Here is an 18,694-nt window from a genome sequence, read left to right on the forward strand (position 1 = left end):
CAGACATTGTTTTCTGAAGCAAAATGCAGTAAACAAATCTCCCAGTTCTTGCAGCCCGGATGGCTTTGGGGCACTTGATTAACGTCTTCCCTAATCCACTCAGTTAACCCCCTTTCACATCACCTAACCAGGTTTCCCCCTTTTATAGACCTCTAAATAGTTTATTTCACTTTTCTCACAGCTATTCATTAGCTTTGACTTCTTGGGCCTCTCTCCTATCACATCCAGGCTCTTATCTCAAGCATTCCTCTATTATCTCGACTAGATTTTAAATCCATTTTCTTCAAACTGTCTTTCCCCTCTTCTTATTTCTGTTTTTTGAAATGCAAATGCTAATGTGGGCGGGGTGGGGGGTGAGATGCAGACGTTAAATGTTCTTGAAGTACAAATCCCAAGCCTCCACACCACCGGACAACCTAAAGAGCAATCACAACATTTTAACACGCATCTTAGGGTTAGGTGGCAGATGATAAACCCTTATCATTCTGTGAACACAGCTGCCAAACTCGATTGATTAACAGGCTTTTGTTTATTCTGGGCTGGCAAATACACACACATTTTACCTTAGGAGGTGCCTCTTTAATTTCTGAAGGTTTTGGAACTGACTCATCAGTGTGAACTTTGGGCACAAAAGCCTAATTCAGGATATATGTCTTTCCAGAGACACAATTCCTTATAGGAGAACAGAAAATTAGAGGGGAGTGCTCAGAGAGGACTGTTCCAACAGCCTAAAGGGGCACCACTTGCTTTAAATGCCTTCTTGCAAGGAAGGTCTAAACAATAGAGACCTAGGCCTTGGCCTGCCCCTTTAAAGTCTTCGCTCTCTATCTTTGGGAAGATGCTCTGGGATGTTTAGAGTAAGCTGAGTATGGGAGGCGCATGTTGCAAGAGCTAAAGGCAAGTGCCAGAACCCTTCACCAGGCCAAGCTTTTGCAAAACAAAAGTGCTATTGCCTCAAAAAGCAAGTATATAACTTAGGGATAGGTGTTGTCACAGAACAAGTATAATTATCAGTAGTAGTTTACTAAGATACCTATAACTATCCCTTTGCCTTTTCCCTTTAATAGATGATTAATTGCTGCCATGGCAAAGGAGGGGTTTTTTTTATGGCTACTATATTACTACTCTAGACTTCCTCTGTGCAATTTCTCTCAGCAAGCCCCAACTGTAATAACTGTTTGCTAATTGTAAAATCCTTATCCACAATGAGGTTTGGGCAAACAATTTGTACTACTGTAATTACATTGTAAAAGTGTTTTAGTCCCTTGATTGTTCAGAATTAATCTTATAAAGACCTAGCAGTAGCATTAGGTTCGAAGTTATAAATGGAAAAGGGGGGGGAGGGAAGAAAGAAGACACTTTTCAAAACTAATAAGAGTTTATTTAAGCCCACAAACTCAAACTATCCCTTTCTTTAGGGAAAACTTGTGTGTAGGTCATTTAAAGTGCTTTTAAGGTAACCTGACACATCGTGGTTGAAGCACACAATAGTTTTCCTACTGCTTTGAAGTTTTTGGTTATATTTGAAAAGGAGTGACTTACCTGAACCTTCCTTTTTCATCTCTGCTAGAAAACAAATTTCCCAAAAAGAAACAATACAAAATAAAATCTATTGTCAAAGAAATCTTTATCAAAATTGGCCTTTTCCAAATTTGAAAACATGGCCGCAGAGTTGAGGTAACTCCAAGCCGGTTACCGAAGGCTTTACTGGAGAACCCCTAAGGGCTCTTAAAGACTATGATCATCGAAATGTATTTCGCAGTAAATTTCTCTCAGTTAAATTATACTTACACAATTTCCCTCGCAGTTCATTTAAGAATCATAAACGTAGATGTGCCCATGTCGATATTTGGCTCGACCCCCCTCTTTGCGCTCCCCCCTACAGCCAGCCGCGCGGGGAAGCCTGCTGGGCCTGCTGGACCTGCAGCGCTCACACCCCCGGGTGCAGCCGTCGGAAGGCGCTCAGGTGAGGCCAAAGCTGGCTGGGGTTCGGGGAAGACTTGCAGGCTGCCGGCCCAGTTTGGTCCTCCCGGTAATCGGAAAAGGACTGCGTTGCCTGGCCCAGCCAGCGCAGCTTCCCGAGAATTTAAGAGAAATCGTCTTCGGGAGACCGGGAGGTTCCATCTTGGCCTGGAGTTCGGTTTCCAAGTTCACGTTGGGGCGGGTGGGGTGGGGGTGGGAATGTCAGGCAATGGCGTAAAGAAGCTGGTAATTCACCTGGATTCACCCTCGGCTTTGACATGCGGGCCTGCCTTAACCTCCCGCGCGATGCACCGGGGCATCTGTACCCAAAAACTACACGTTTGCGATGGAGTAAAGTTAAAGATCCTAAAAAGGGGGGGGGGTAGAGAGAGAGGGAGAGAAAGGAAGAGAGAAGAGAGATGCAAATAATGAAGATCCTAAGATGTTTTTCAAACAGCCGGAGCCCTTTCAAGGCAAAGTGCATCTGAAGGCTTTGGGTGAATGTATCAATCCTTTAGGCATACAGGGGGAGAGTACGGTGTCTGGGCGGGGGTGGTGTGCTGGAGGCTGGGAAGACTCAGCTGCTCGGCTTTATGAAAACTCCACTATTGGGGGGGGGGGAGACTGGGCGTTGACTCGTGCGAAGTACTAAAGGACTAGACAACGCTTAGGGAGACTATGCGCGCTGGAGGGAACCTGATTCCAGATACAGGTTCTGATGCTCTCCCTGTGTCCCTTGCTCCTTGAAAGCCCACTTAACAGAAACTTGAGTCCTACCTCTCGGACTGATGCAAATTCTCTTTTAGTTTGCACATTAAGAGTTAGCCTCAATACTTATGAGAGCTCCTAACCTTTTCCAAACAACCTCTGCGGATAGGAACACCCTAATCTTTCTCAAAACTCTCCTCTCTACACCCCCCTTTAGGACGAGGGTTCGGTCCGCAGCTGGCGGAGTGGGATGGGAGTGGGGGCGATGGGAGCGAGAGGCTGACTGCTTTGGGGAGTCAGCCTTTTGGCCACCATCAGGGCGGGAATGGGGACTGGCAGTTTGCATTCCCGGCAGATCGAAGCTCCCTGCTGATCGATTATTTGATAATTGATTTTCCCCGCAGCCAATGCGCGGCCGCTTTGGCAGGAGCGCCTCCTGATTGGCCGAGCCCTCCTCCACGGCTGCCTACCGAGATTTGGGTGAGCTCATTTTCCAGTCGACCGCAGGGGGAGTTTTCTGTAAGGTTTCAGCTGGAGGGAGGAAAAAAAATCCTGCTCCGAGCCGAGCGAGCTGCGAGCCTTGCTCCAGGATGTGAGGTTTCCAGCCCGCTGGTCGAGCTGCTGTGGCCGAGCCATCTCGGCGTATCAGAGCCAGGCAGGCAGAAAAATAAAAACGAAAATAACACTACTAAATATAATAATAAAAGGCAAGCTCAGGGAGGATTTTGTTGTTGTTAAGCCAGAGAATAGGTATTTAAAGGGAGAAAGTTAAAATCAGTGGCTGGTTGGAGCCTCCGAGTTGCGGTTTGGGACAGGTTTTTTGTCTGAAATCTCAGCTCCCAAAGTGAATTTCTTTTTCTTTGGCATTGGGAGTTTTCCCTGAGCCGGGATGAGGACGGGAAAACGGAGTAGGGGGAAGAAGGGCTGGGGACGAGAGCGCAGAGCGTCGCGGGGGAAAGAGCTTGGGGAGCGGGGTCCCTCCAGGCCCCAGCACCGCCGAGGCCACAGCCCCTCGGCTCTTCGAAGACAAAGGCGGCGCGGCCGTAGCCCGAACCCAGCGCGCCGACTCTGCCGCGCCGCGCCCTGGGCGCACGGCTTCCTCGCTCGGAGCGGGTCGGGGAAAGAGCCTGCTTCCCTGAGTCTCCCCGGCCCGGGCTCCACCCGCGAGGTCTGGGCTGCTCCGAGCCCGCGTCGGGTTTCGCTTTCCGGCGATCATAAATAGCTTCGTGTTTGTAAACAGGCGCTGGGGGCACATTCCCCGCTCTCCGCTCATTGTTCCCTCCCTTCCTTTCCCACTTCGCGCAGGACGCCGGGGCTGGGGCTGGGGGCCTCCGGGACTAGGAGGTGGGGGAGGTCCAGACCCCAAAGTGAGAAAATGCAAGCATTTCCTTTCCTTGGGCCGGGTGTCCACCTCTGACAGCAGTTCTAAGCTGGATCTGCAGAAAGCCCCAGCCTTCGCCACCCCACGTTCTCGGGACTCCTTAGCAGAACCTTTCCCAGCCTTGCTCCTGGTCATCCCCTCTCCCGGTTTGACTTTTTACTTGGGGGGGGTCAGTTCTGAGAATGCAATACTTTCCGCATTAGTCCCCTCCGCCCCCAATAAATGCTGGCAGACCCCAATAATTTCGAGGAAAGTCATGAAGTCTATGCGCAGAGCCCTGTGCAAAATAACTCCCGCTGCTGCCTGCCCCGCGTTTATTCCCAATTTATTTCAAGAGAGTCGGCTTTGGGGAGAGAGTCTGGAGGGGGAGGGAGAGAAAAGAATACGGAAAATAAAGCCTGCGGCCGGGGGCTCCTGCCCGCGTTTGTGCGCGTGTGCCCTGGGTGTGTGGGTGTTTGTGCCTGGGCGTGCGATTTAATGGAGCGCCTCTCTGCCTCTCCAGTGCGGCCGGAGCTCGCTTCGCGCACCCACCCCTGCAGAGAAGCCTACTTGCTGCAGCCCAATGCATTGTGTAAGACGCGACCTGTTATGGCCACCACTACTTCCGGGTTCTAGCATTCTGGTCGGAATCCACCTCTCCGCCTGTGCAACACACACTTTACACACGCACGGGGACTGCAAGCGGGCAGCATCGATCGTGGCTCCTTTAAGACAAACTCAGACAGACATTTTTTTTAACCCTCCTCCTCTAATCTCCCTCCAGTGCAGCAGTTGCAAAGAGGGAGAGAGAGAGAGAGAGAGAAAGAGAAAGAGCGAGCGAGAGAGAAGAGAGAAACTGATTAGGAATTAGGACTGATTCAAGGGAAGCGAGCGCTAGGGCTTTGTGCATTTGAATATTAACATTTGAGGTGTTCTGACCAGAAGAAGACAGAGCGGATGATCATTCATTCACCACGTTGACAACCTCGCCTGTGATTGACAGCCGGAGTGGCAGAAAGCCATGAGATTTGGTAGTTGAGTCTGAGGGGCGCTCTTTTTTTTTTTTAAACTGATTTTTTGGGGGAGAGAAGATCTGCTTTTTTTGCCCCCGCTGCTGTCTTGGAAACGGAGCGCTTTTATGCTCAGTGACTCGGGCGCTTTGCTTCAGGTCCCGTAGACCGAAGAACTGGGACCAGTAGCTCACGTTGCTGGAGACGTTAAGGGATTTTTCGTCGTGCTTTAAAAAAATTTTTTTTCCGGGGGAGTTTGCTTATTTGTTTCTTTTCACACTGGCCTTAAAGAGGATATATTAGAAGTTGAAGTAGGAAGGGAGCCAGGGAGGCCGATGGCGCAAAGGGTACGTATTAAAAAACAATTGTGGAACTCAAATGTGAGATTAAATTGAAACGTGGCTGAAAGACACTGCTAAAAAGTTTCCTTTTTTTCTCTGTCTTTTTGAATGAGGCTCCTAAAGCTGTGGCCTAAAGCTAGAGAATTTATTCAGTGCATTTGTAGACTGATGTATGTTACATGTAATTAATTCAAGTAATCAAGTTTTCTATAGATTCCTAACCAGCAGCTATATAAATAAAAATACAAGCTCGGGCAATCATCTGTTTAAAAAACAAAAACAAAAAGCGCTAGATACCTAATGCTATATAATGTGAGTGTTCAGGGAGCAGAAGTTTAAAGCTGTTTTTAAAGTAAATGAAGCCGCTAGAAACTTCTGATATGTTGTGGACTGTGCTCATCTTTTAATATCATTAGAAGTATTTAGCTTTTTTAAGCAAATGACTTTGTCATAGTACAATGGCTTTGGTGGTCGGAAAACATTCATCTTTTAAAAGTGATTTTAATGTGCATGGATTTTTATAAAAGGTAATACTTTGGAAGTTTTTGTTAGAAAAGCCCTGCACTAATTGGATACTAAGCACACAGCTACTCACTTTAAAAATGCAATACTAATTTCCCCAATATTCCTATTCGAATGGAAATGTAGTGAGAGTAAAGTGAGACAATGACAACCCAACTGAGGTAGTTTCTTAAAAGAAAGGGGGGTCTACAAAAAGCCTTCCTTGCATAATTTGTGTCCTGGCCCTCAAAGCCCTGTTTGCAAAAGAAAGTTACTAGGCTGACACATTTTTCTTTACTGCTTTGGTTCAGGCAAATGTCAGCGTTCTTCCAAACTATTTTCACACCTCTGGCTTTAAGGAGATGAAAGTGGCAATTCCTCTTTTCTTTGAAAATCATTTCACTCTCGGCGCCTCCAAATCTTGGGAAAATAACTTGCCCGGAATGAAGGAGGAGAAAATTCTAAATAGCTAAATTTTGCACACAAAAATAATGACAATCAATATGAAAGTAGTTTTTCTGAAGAAAGATGATGGGGGTTGTATGTGCCTTTGCTTCTGAATTTACACCTGATGAGTTACATTTGCCTCATTGACTTCTAGTCTGGGGGGGGAAAGTTCATTAGAGTAGAGAAAATAGAATATCTAACTGTTCCAACTATAGATTTTCTTTGACTTTGAGGGGAAATTGCCCAATTCTAAATTCAGCTCTAAACATGAAAAGCTACGTTTCTCTAAGTTTCACTTACAAGGAAGCCAGTTAGTTTTGTATAATTTAGCAGAGTTTGTCTTGGAAAGCAAAGGAAATGCAGTGTCTTGCAGGACTGCCTAACCCCACGCTGGCAGAGAAAGAAAATGAGAAGCCTGTCTGAATTCATGTGCTTAGCTTAGCTGTTCCCATCGTTAACTTTTTTTTTTTTTTTTTATTCCCCCTGATGGGAAGGGGCTGTGAAACTAGGCGGGTTTGCTGCACTGTCCTGGCACGTTTTATTATTGTGATTTTGAATTTCCTCCTCTAGAGACATGCACGCTTTACCTTCCGCCCTCCGGGAGAATGCCTCCCTTTCTTTCCTTCTTTCTTCCTTCCTTCCTTGCCAAAGGATCCTGAATTTCTGAACTAGTTGATAGGGACACAAGTTAGGGCAAGACCGTTCATCCCAGCGGAGTCTTAGAGAGAATCCTAGAATTTTTACTCTAGAAATCATTTTTAAAATAAGAAATCTCAACTTTAGAGATGCAAGGCCACTGAATTCCGGGTTGAAGGACCCAGCTGGACTGACATTATATAAGCTCGGTGCCCTGCCGTCTCCCCATTTGCCCGCCTGGCCTTCTGAACCTTGTTTTCTCCTGTTTGTCATGCAGTACGACGATCTACCCCATTATGGGGGCATGGATGGAGTAGGCATCCCCTCCACGATGTATGGGGACCCACATGCGGCCAGGTCCATGCAGCCGGTCCACCACCTGAACCATGGGCCTCCTCTACACTCGCATCAGTACCCGCACACAGCTCACACCAACGCCATGGCCCCCAGCATGGGTTCCTCCGTCAATGACGCTTTAAAGAGAGATAAAGATGCCATTTATGGGTAGGTACAATGGGCAGCAGGTTAAGTAGTAGAGACGCGATGTTTCCTCTATTTCCCTGTGCCTTTGGTAAAAGGAAAGCCAGAGCTCTATGAATTGGAGGTACACTATTTGGTAACTTTTCATTTGCATTGCATGGAGAATTTGGAGGGGCGGCCTGCCACCCCGGATGCCCCCCATCTCCACACACACTCAGCGCTTGCCTAGCACCCAGCTCCTCCGAGGCCGTGCGGGCGAAGGGGGTCACCCTGCAGGAGAAGTTGCCAAAGGTCCCTTGTCCCCTCTCAGACCCCGGCTCTGTAGCTCAGCGGGTTGGAGTCCTCGCTTGCTCGAGTTCGTTGGGAGAGCGTTGGGGATTTCTAAATGTAGGCGCCTTTGTGTTGGAACGAAACTTTTAGTTTAAGGGAAAATCTTTTAAGCCACTGATTGTTCTGACTTGCTAAGTTTACTCAGCAACCGTATGCTGGCTCGGCTGCCACACAATAAAATCAAGGGAGGACAGTTGCAGGTCAGGCAAGGGGGAACATGCTTTGCATTTAGGGAGTTTGACCACCATAGGCAGGGAGAGAGCTCGCTCTGAATTGTTATAGACATTAAGAAACTTCTAGCCGTTTTAGTACTTTGTGTTCAAAGGCGAAACCTGCAGGATTTGGAAGTAGGTGTGGGGGTGCTCTCAGGCCGGTGTTGTTTTCAGACTGTGGTTTACACGGTGTTCGCCCAGGCCAGTCGATTTGACCCAGGGCTGGTAAAATCCTTTGAAAGTCACTTGTGCCTACTGTGTGCTCATGAATTTGGGGACCTCGTTTTACTTTGCAGCAACTTTTATTTCTATTTGTTTCTTCTTTTGAAAAAAATCAGGCAACACAGACCCTCCCCAGCTGAAAACCCTTTCTGCTTTATCTTCTGGTCCCTTGTGCGATGGGCTTGTTGCAATCCCAGCGTTCTCTCCGCAGCGTTAACTGCAAATGGCTTAGGCTCCGGGACAGAACATTTGGGGACGCTTTGAAAAGGACCCCAAACTGTTAAATTCCCGGCTGGGCTGTGAGAGCTAATAAAAGACTTGAGACACCTCCTTGAGCGTTAGTAGAAGCATTTTTTTTTAATGGGTTGAGATAAGCGACATCTAGGCCCCTCGCAATACTAGCTGCTTTGCCATTCCGCAGAGACAAAAATGAAAGGCTTTACCGCAGGAACATTTGAAGGAACTTTCTTTTGGGGGCAGTGGGGGCCATTGGCTAAGGGAGGGACGTGTGCAGGGAGCTGAGGAGGAGCCTTCCTGCTCTCCGAGGGCCGTGGGTTGGGATCGGTAGGTGCAGCCCTCTGACAGTCGGTCCTGCAGCCATAGAGGTCCTTTCCCCAAGTTAGCTGAGCGCCTGCCACCAAGATCCCCCGAGTCTTGGGCTTTGCGAGCCTGCCTTGGAGGAGCCCACTTGAGCGAGCCTTTCCAAGCGCTACGCCCACCGCCTTTCTTCTCCACCAGGTCCTAGATGCGCAGCGGAGGGACGAGGGCTTGTCGGGGTGGGAAACTTAATTCAAAATGGCTGCTGGAACCGCTTGGGTTTTATTCTTAGCAAATGTTACCAATTTCTCCGGCCAGATATGCTGAACCGATCCTCAGATACTGTCCGTGGCTAAGGGCCTCCGACTTCGGAGCCCTAGGAGGAAGGGGAGGTGAGCAGTCCCCTGGGGGGCAGGAGGGAGGAAAAAAGTAGATGACAAAATCAGAGAGGGGGTCCCTGCCTCGAGCTCCTCTGGCTGTTTTTCTTGGGCGCCTTTTTCACTGACTCGGGACTAACCATTGTGTTGTTTGTGACTGTTGTATTTTCTTGCAGACACCCCCTCTTCCCTCTCTTAGCACTGATTTTTGAGAAATGTGAATTAGCTACTTGTACCCCCCGCGAGCCGGGGGTGGCGGGCGGGGACGTCTGCTCGTCAGAGTCATTCAATGAAGATATAGCCGTGTTCGCCAAACAGGTCAGCAAAATATATGTTTAAAAAGTAAAGAAAAAAGAAAGAAAGAAAGAAAGAAAGAAAGAAACTCCCTCCCCCACCCAGCACATTTTCAAAAGTAACCAGTAAATAGTCCACCGTAAGCCATGCCTGTGACATCTACCCTGAGATTTTCCTCCCATAGGAGTGTCTGCGGACGACTTAAAATCACCCATAGTCTTCCCAACTCACGCTTCATAACCTAACGCAGAAAGCTCACTCTATAAAATAAAATCACAAGCACCACGCGCGGTAGCTGCCTTGGTCTTGGCGAGCAGGGCAGCGTCCTCTAGACGCATAGCTACTGGCAGAAGTAACCCTGAGCTCTGGGCTTCTTTTTGGCTTATTTGATTCACACTGAAGTGTTCCTGCGCGGGACGAACTCGGTGTCACCGAGCCCTTCCCGGAGGTTACATCTTGCCCCCGACAGGGTAATGAGGCAAGAAACTAGGAAGGCGACCAGATTTCAAATGTTCTTTCTTTCCTCCCCCCCCCCACCCTCTCTCCTCACTTGTATTTAGATTCGTGCAGAAAAACCTCTATTTTCTTCTAATCCAGAACTGGATAACTTGGTAAGAGCGGACCCCTTACTCCCCTCCCCCCAACACCCCTCCCCCCAAGTCCCCAGCTTTGCTTTAAGAGCCCCAAGGTTTCGAGACGGGTCTTCCCGTAGCTGCAAGGCGGCTGCAGACGTTTCCGTCCACGGACAAGTGGTCCGGGACAAGATCCCGGGGAAATAAATTCATCTCGAGAGGGGCCGGGCAAGCCGGCGCGGGGAAACGCGAGCTTTTGTTTTTTATGACAGCCGGGCAGCGCAGCTCTAATCAGCGCGGGGATTTATCTCCGGGCCTGTCAGCGTGTGTGCTTAAACTTTGCGGACTTCCCAGCCCTCAAAGTCGCGTCACCAGGGCAGCAACCGGGCAAGAGCCCCCAAAGCACCAGTATGCCCGAAAGGTGTGCGGAAAGCAGCAGAAAGTTTGCACTGTGAAAAGCCACACTTTGGGGACTATTTGGAATATTTTCCGTGCACTCTTTGCGAGGAACATTCTAGTCCAGGGATGTGGCCCTTTCAGGTGGGGTGGGGGCAGTGGGGCTGAGAAGGGGAAGAGCCATGGGAGAGGAGAGTGTTTACGATCCCCACTTAGATGCTTTGTTGTTGTTTTAGCTATTTTTTCCTCCTTAAGAAGTATAAACCTCTAGATGGTACCCAGTCCCTGCTATTAAGTTTTAGTGTTATTGTCATAAATCAAAATAACTCTATTTACTGGGGGGGGGGTTGATAGGCTGGAAATGGTAGAGCTGTGACAGCCAATTTTCTGCAAACTAGGAATAGGGTGCTCATTCTTTTTGTATCTTTGCAGATGATTCAAGCCATACAAGTATTAAGGTTTCATCTGTTGGAATTAGAGAAGGTAATTTCTCTAGACTCTTTTCCTTTTGCTTTCTCCTCACCCCCAATCTTGAGGGGGTGGGGTGGGGTGGGGTGGGGGGAGGGTTCTGAATGGCTGAAGTTCAGGCTTCTGAGACATTTGCATAAATGTCTTTCTTTCTGGTAATTAGTGTCAAGGCCAATCTTAGCGTCCATTTCTCTTTGCAGTTTAATTACAATTTCAGCCACTAAAATGGGCATTTCAAATGCCCTAGCCCTGTATTCATTCTTAATACTTTGCTGGCTTTGTATAAATAGTTGCAATTCTATGCATCTCTCTTGATGTTTAGAATGCTGCTGTGAGTTTGCTTCACAGGTTATACCTTTGTGATCTCTTTTCTTCCTCTTCCCCCTTTTCTTTGCTACCTCTGGGTGGGTGGGTGAGGGAGTTTTGTTTAGTTTTGGTGAGTTTCTGGAAGACAGTCTGAGAGCGGCGGCAGGTCAGACACAGAGGAGAGGCGGAGGGAGGAGGAGGAGTGGGCAGGGAGTCTGGCGGAGGTGGTGGGGGAGGCATATTAAACCTTGTGCAGAGACAAAGCAGAGTTGATAGTTGTGTCAGTTTCTTGAATCTGTGAATCCTGCACACACCCCACCTTCACACTCAAGAAAGGGTGTGGGATAACATGATTTTGCTAGCTGTTCTATAAATCTCAGCAATAAAAACTTAATGCATTGTAATTCAAACTAACATTAAATTGCAAGCACACTGGGGTTTCTTGTGAGTTTTTGCATGTCAGTGATGCCTGAGGCCTGTAAGAGACCGCTCCACTTATACCTAAATATTTTGAAGATTTCTTTTTCCTTTTTTAAAAAAATCAATTTGATACTTTTTTTGTGGCTGTAGGTGTTTTTCATATCATGAGTACTGGCAATTTGATTTTCTTCTATTTTTTAAAAGTATCCTAAAATATGCTTCTTATGGGTAGAATCCCTAATTACAAATGTTATAAGGACTTGGGCTGTCTGACATATATCCTATGCCACCACAGTACTGGTCCTTTGGAGATACACAGAGAGAGAGAGAGAGATCTCTATTATATATATATTCACGTTTTCCCTTAGATTCATTGGAAAAGGACTTATGATAAAGTAAGTGGATGAAATTAAATAGTTTACCTTAAATGTCACCCACGCAGGTCACCTCTCTAATGGCCACAGCCCTGGGAGCAGATGAATTTAACACGGGTGTTGAATATGTTGTAGCCTGTGAATCATCTTGTCACTGTCAATTTTCTGGGATATCTCTATTTTGCAAGAAAAGAAAGTTATTCCTAATTCTGGATGCGTCTGGGGGTCTCTGGAGGACAATTGCTCTGTGTTTCCCTATTTGGAAGTTTGGATCTCACAAGGGGGGTGGTTTGCACTTGTCAATGTCATTTATGCACTCCTGATTATATTTCCATTTTTTTATTTCTGTCATAATGTAGGTACACGAATTATGTGACAATTTCTGCCACCGGTACATTAGCTGTTTGAAAGGGAAAATGCCTATCGATCTGGTGATAGACGACAGAGAAGGAGGATCAAAATCAGACAGTGAAGATATAACAAGATCAGCAAATCTGACCGACCAGGTACGCGCTTTTCAATTTCAACATCCTTAGAAAAAAAAATCTGTATGCATATTGCTTGCTGGGTCACTACCACCTCCTTTTATTATTTGCATATGATTAAGTCCCTTTTAGATACATTTCCATCGAAATGAAAATTTTTGAATAATGTGGCTATTATTGCTTCATTAAGGCTGGCTCTGGGATTCGACCTGGAGAGATGAGCTTGTAAAAGCTTTGCCTGCAAACTTGACCTGTTTCTTGTCGCTTTTAATTTTTGTCTTTATTTTATTTACCCTCTATAATAATGGGAGTGTTAACTGCCAGTGACCGCCTCTGATTGCAGGGCTTTGTTCTGGAGCATTTTTTTCCCCTTCTATTTCGAAGAAAAGAAAAGTGTAGGGTCTGCTTATTTCTTATTTTATTAGGAATAAACCCAAGATAGGTGGTCTAAGAGAGACAGCGAGGGTTTGAAATCTAGCAAATGCTGGCTATTTTCTCCCTGTCTATACGGTTCATTAGCCTGTCTTGTCAGTTTTCCTCGGCCGAACGCTTCTAGACCTCACTGAACATTGCTTTGTGCAGTGCTCGCTGCAAGCTCGCCCATTTTATTGTACTTAATAGAAAAAATAAGACCAGGCCGAGGTTATAAAAACAGATAAATATGGACGTTTCTCCTCCTCCTTTCCACTCATCCTTCAGCTGGTACGTGCACTGGGCCCTCTGGGTTGGCAGCTTGTGGAAGTGTCAGCGTCAGGGGCACCCCGGCGACTCCCTCCGTGTGGTGGTGGGGGACCTCGCGCCGCCTTCGCTCTCAACGGCCGGCCTTTGCTTGCTTCGCCCCCTCCTCTCCGGTCCTCCCTCCAGGCCCTTCTTCCGCGGCGTTGCTAAGTGGGGACGACTTTTATTTGGAGTTGCTGGGGGGGGGATTTCTGTCGCTCTCTCACCCTAACACCACTGTTTGCTCCCAGTCTCTCTCTCTGTCTCTCTGTCTCTCTCTCCCTCCCTCTCTCTCTCTCTCTCTCCTGTCGCTGCGTCCCTGGATTGGCCCAAAGAAGTTGCAAAAATGCAATGAAAGTGAAAACCTGAGGAGCGGGTGAGATGAAACGGGCTCAGGACAGCTCTCCGTAGCGAATTGCTGCAACGCGAGTAGAGATTTGGGTTGCGGGTCTCCTCTGGCCTCTCCATACATAAGTGAAGGCCTAGAGTTGTTTCTCTTTCTGACTTGGCACGTGAGTTCCGTCTTGGGGGGAGAGATCAGCCTGCCTTTGTTAAGCCAAAGGACAGCCAGTCCTGCGGAGTTTCCTTTGCAAGCGCTGCCATGATCACTGTTGGCTAGCCGCTATCTTGTAGAGTCCTTGCAGGAGTGCCCGACTCCTGGGTCTTGGTGTCATCTTAAAGTTTTCTCCTCTCAACATCACCCTCTTAAAATAAATTCCCAGCTTGGATTTCTCTCGGTAATTCCGCGACAGAGGCCGAATTCCTCCTTTCCCCAAGAGCGGTGGAGGGCAGGCAGAGCTGAGCTTTAAAAACGCCAATGCGCCGGTTCTTTACTATGATTTGGCAAGTTGCAAACTTTCGGCAGTGTAGACGGGTGTACAGAACAGGCAGTCTGCGCAATCCCTGTGCGGCCCCGCCGAGGTGGGAAAACTGCAGGCGGCTCCCGGCCCGGCTCCGGCCCTGCGGGCTGCCGGGACTCCCGCCTGGTTCAGCCCGCCAGCCCTCGCCCTGGAGCTGTTAAATGCAGATTCCGCTGAGGAACCCTTGGGTAGCTGCTGTTGAATAAAAATTGTAATCCAACAAGCCTAACTAGAAAATGGGATTCTAAGAGCTCCGGAGTGCTGGGTACATAAAGCTATTTGAGCAAATTACAAGAATCGCTTAGGAGCATGAATGAAATCAACACTTTAATTGCCTCCAAAATGAAGATTTATACCCCATTTTCTCAACGAATCATTATTTTATTAAAGTCAAAGATAAAGGACCAAAGCTATGGGTTTTATTGGGGGGGGACATAAAATTGATATAACATCATTGAGTTTTCTCCCTACTCCTTCGGTAAACTTTTGTTACACAGTTACCTTAATTTGAGGTATGCAGATTGGTAGGCAATTGTAGTGGATGAAAATTCGCATTTTTTCCTCCTCCCTCACCTAAAAAATGAGAAGTGTGCATCCCGCCCCCACCGCTTACTGGTGGGCTTCGCAGCTTTAGCTGGGCTCGTGGCGCTGTTGGCCAATGCGCGTGGGCGCACTCGCGTGACCCCTTCAGCTCGCCTAGGTCTTGGTCGGAGGGCAGCAAATCCAAGTTTGTTTTTCCTAATTGTCCGCTTCCCGGGAACCAGGAGCGAGTGTGCCTGGGCTCTCTTTGGAGCTGGGAGCTGGGAGCGCGGGGCGCACGCGGGACCTAGCCTCGCCCCGGAGTGGAGTCCCCTGCTCTGGGAAGTGGGGAGAGAGAGACCAGGCACTAGGGCCGCCCGCTGGGCGCCAGTTCTTCGGACTGAAGCCTGCCTGCAGGTCCCTGGGGGCGCTGGACCCTTAGTGCGGCGCCCCGGGGACTGGGCCCAAAAAGGACGGTCTCGCCACCTGTCTGCGAATGTGGCCCAGCCAGTTTGAGCCCCCGCAGAGGGTACTCTCCGGGACTGGATGCTTCAGGTGTGGTGCGAGCGCTGGTCCTCGTTAGCTCATTAACCCCTCTGTCTCTAGGGCCTGCTGGCGGCACGGTTTATTTTATTTTACTTTTACCCTTGGAGGGCGCGAAGGCTGCCACCCGCGCAGGGACCTAGGATCGACGACTTTGATACCAGCCGGTTTCCCGGAGGGCTAAGTCGGCGGATATCAATTTGGCCTCGTAGCGATGCCTTTTTTTTTTTTAATTTTTATCAGAAGAAGACACTAGTAGAAGCCGTAATCTCGTTTCTCCCCCCCCCCAACCTGTATGTTCTCCCCCCCCCCCCAATTCCCGCCCACTTCCACTCTCAGACCTCAAGGAGCCAGGCCTGAGAGTCACCTCCCGCGGGCGCAGGCCTCCCGGGCGCCCTCTCCCGACGGCCTCGCTCTCAGCTGGGTACCGACGCTCCCGACGCCCGGAGACTGGGGGCAGCGAGGGGCACCTGGGGCTTCCGGGCCTCCGCTCCGGGCGAGGGCCGGGCTGGGCCCCGGGAGCCGGAGCAGCGAGGAACTTTGGTGCGAGGCGTGGAGGCGAGGGTTGAGCCTGGTTGTCAGTGGAGAAGGAAGCGGGCCCGTCAGGAGGCGGGACGCCTGCTTGGGGGGTTCAGGTGGAACTGCGGGCGTCAAAAGGGGTTAGGCGGGGAAGAGCCTGGGCGCCCAGATGTTAGACTTTAGGTCTCGCTGCCAGAAGGAGCCGTCGAATGAAGTCTTCCTTCCCAGGGCTGTCCGTTGCTCGCCACTCCTTGAATCTAAGCATTTTCCACTCCAAGAACCGGTCCAGAGAGTGGAGAGAGAGGAGTGAAGAGTCTCCGGACCCTAAGGCCGCCTCCCGAGGTGGCCACGCCTGCTCGTAGCGAGCGCGGACTAGCTGGGCCTGTGCTAGGGCGCCAGCCCCGGTTTCCCACAAGCAGCGGGAGGCAAAGAAATGGTCCCTTTGGATTACAATTTTTATTCAACAGCAGCTCTCCGGGGGGTCCTCAGCTGAATCTGCATTTAACAGCTCTTGGGCGAGGGCTGGCGGACTGCACAGGGCGCCCTGTTGCATGTTAATCCAGATTTGTGCCTGACATCTGGGGAGAAGTAATGTGGCTCAAGGAGATGGAACCAGAAAGCCACGCACGCCAGGCAGGTTAAATGCCAAGTGCTGCTAAAACTCCCAGGGGAGGAGGATTGGCCTCCGGGGCCAGGCTGGAGAGCGCCAGGCCTGGGGCCTCTGGGATCCGGGGCAGCCTTGGGCCAGTGAGCTTTGGTTCCCAAGTGGGCTAGGAAAACCCTGCTGGCGATTGCTTTATTTTAAAAGTGCGGGGTGTTGTTTCTAAAGCATCTTTTGAGTTAAAGAATTCTTAAAACTGAACTTGGACTTGACTGAAAACGCCCCCTCCCTGCAAATTTGGGTAGGGATGCTTCCAAGGGAGAATTAGCTTTCTCTTTTGGGGAGGTGTTATGGTAAGGAATGGGGATGGGAGGGCAAGGGACAGCCTAGTGTCCTTGATGAATCAGATCTGCTGCTTTAGAAAAAAAATAGATGAGGCCACTGGGTATTTTACTAATACTAGAAATGCAGGCAATTTGTTTTCATCCAATAAGAAAACTGGCCACAAACAGCAAGAGACAGGAAAATGGTCCCTTTGTCAGGTAGTTTGTTTCTAAATGCTTACACATGGACACGTCTTATTTAAATTGTAAATACTTCACAGGGTCCCAATTAATGCCTTTGTCTTGGAAACTCTCAGTCCACAGGCCTTGCATCGATGGGGGTCTTAGATTCATCTAACTTTACTCTTTGATTGTTGTTGTGGGCCTTGTGTCGTACTCTTAATTCCTTTTTTTTTTTTTTTTGAAATATGTGAAGGGAAATTATGGCAAGATTCTCTTTAATGATTAAATAATAAGGTGTTGACTGCTTGTCACTACATTGGCTAATTGGGATGTTCGTTCTGGGTCCTTTATGGCTTAGTATCCTTTGAATTAAAACTTAATTGTTTACCAGGTGTGTTTTTATTGTTGCTTTCTGGTTGGGTTTTTTAAAATTTTAATCCCAGTAGAGTTAACATACAGCGCTATGATAGTTTCAGGTGTACAATATAGTGATTCAACAGTTCTATATATTACTCAGTGCTCATCAAGGTAAGTGTGCTCTTCATCTGATTGGCTTTTAGTGTGTATCTGTGTGTGAATTTCAGAGTAGGGATGTATTGATTCCTAATATGGGCACTTAAAAAACATTTTAGGATAAGCAAGTGAAGAGTATATGCAGATGGGTTGAGATCAATTACATTGTTAAATGTCTGTTAAGTCTAAATGCTAATACTACAAAAGTTAGTCCCTTTTCATAGTGCATCTCTCTGTCTCACTCTCTCTCTCTCTGTCTCTCTCTCTCAAGTGAAAGTCCCCCAGTGCGAGTTCCACGGTTAATGGAAAGCAATGATACTAATGCTACTTTGTATGAAGTAAAGCCCTAACGGTAACTGTTGTTCAGTGATTTAACTAGCTCTGCAGCAGTAGGTCACTCAAATAGCAATCCCTCTCCAACCAGAATGACTCCATTGCTCATGATTTGGAAATATATAGAGTGGTTGTGTGCACTGTTGTTATTGGTCCTAACTTAGAGACTTTTATAAGAAAACATGGAGAAGCTTACATAGTAGAGGAAGATGAGCAGAAGGAAGGAAGGGGGGAAAAAGGAGTAACATGTGGGCACTGCTTTCAAAAAAGTAACAGATATAATGCTATAATTGCTCAACTTTGAAAATAAACAAATTTTAAATCATTATATTTTCAAACCCTTGTATGTTTAAATGTTAAAATGTTTGTCATAGTCCAAAAGATTTAAAACACAGCTGTTGCTGGGTGAGGGAAGGAAAATTATGCAGAAAAAACTCCATACTCTTAAAAATAAAGACTGTTTGTGACCCCATGGTAGAAACAGGCTTATTAAGGTCAGGCAGATAGGCTAAAATATTGACACGAGGCCTACAGTAGTAAAACTAGCATACCTTCCCTCGCAGGTAGACTGGGAGATACTGTGAAGAATGCATAACAAGTTATATTAAGACACTTGTCATAAATGAAAATATTGTCAACATGAATTCAAATGAAGTATTTTTGTATTGGTGATGTTATGCTTTCCATCGCAATAACAATATTTTCTTATGAAACGTAAATATGTCAAACAAATGTGAAATGCTTAAGTTTTAATAAATGATCATTTAATCATCAAACACAGCCCAAGTATGTATACAGAAACTTTTAAGGGAAAGTCGGCATACTGCCAAATTCCTATAGAGACTAGCAGGGAAATGATAAAAAAAAAAAAAATGAACACAAAATAAGACTTCCTGTAAGAAGGTGTATAATTCAACATTATTTGACTCCACTGTCAGGGAAATAGTTGAAAGATAGTAAACTGATACCATTCTCATTCATTTTTGTTACACAGTCTTAAATGTTTGCAGTGGTAATGTTTTACGTGGCCTTTTTTGGATTATGATAGCTGTCATATGTGTATCAAAGTATTACTTGAATTTACGTTATAATTGAAGCAGGTTTTTTTGGTCATTTCTCCTGAGTGCAAAACATTTAATTATTTA

General features: G+C 47.4%; 1 protein-coding gene across 4 annotated transcripts in view; it reads left to right on the forward strand.

The window, feature by feature from the left end:
- The first annotated feature begins 3,920 nt into the window (after positions 1-3,920).
- The window catches only part of MEIS1 (Meis homeobox 1), a 133,206-nt gene continuing 118,432 nt past the window's right edge, over positions 3,921-18,694 (forward strand). For 3 of the 4 annotated variants that reach the window (XM_044377625.3, XM_048222589.2, XM_044377629.3), the window contains exons 1-6: positions 4,654-5,387; positions 7,243-7,469; positions 9,300-9,441; positions 9,978-10,028; positions 10,818-10,868; positions 12,313-12,459. In XM_044377625.3, the coding sequence (XP_044233560.1) occupies positions 5,376-5,387; positions 7,243-7,469; positions 9,300-9,441; positions 9,978-10,028; positions 10,818-10,868; positions 12,313-12,459 (630 nt within the window). In that variant the 5' untranslated portion in view covers positions 4,654-5,375. Of the gene's footprint in view, positions 5,388-7,242; positions 7,470-9,299; positions 9,442-9,977; positions 10,029-10,817; positions 10,869-12,312; positions 12,460-18,694 lie in introns of all 4 variants that reach the window. The other variant, XM_026484432.4, reaches the window with a different exon arrangement.

This window comes from Ursus arctos, unplaced genomic scaffold (genome assembly GCF_023065955.2).
Source record: "Ursus arctos isolate Adak ecotype North America unplaced genomic scaffold, UrsArc2.0 scaffold_8, whole genome shotgun sequence".
Classification (NCBI taxonomy): Eukaryota; Metazoa; Chordata; class Mammalia; order Carnivora; family Ursidae; genus Ursus; species Ursus arctos.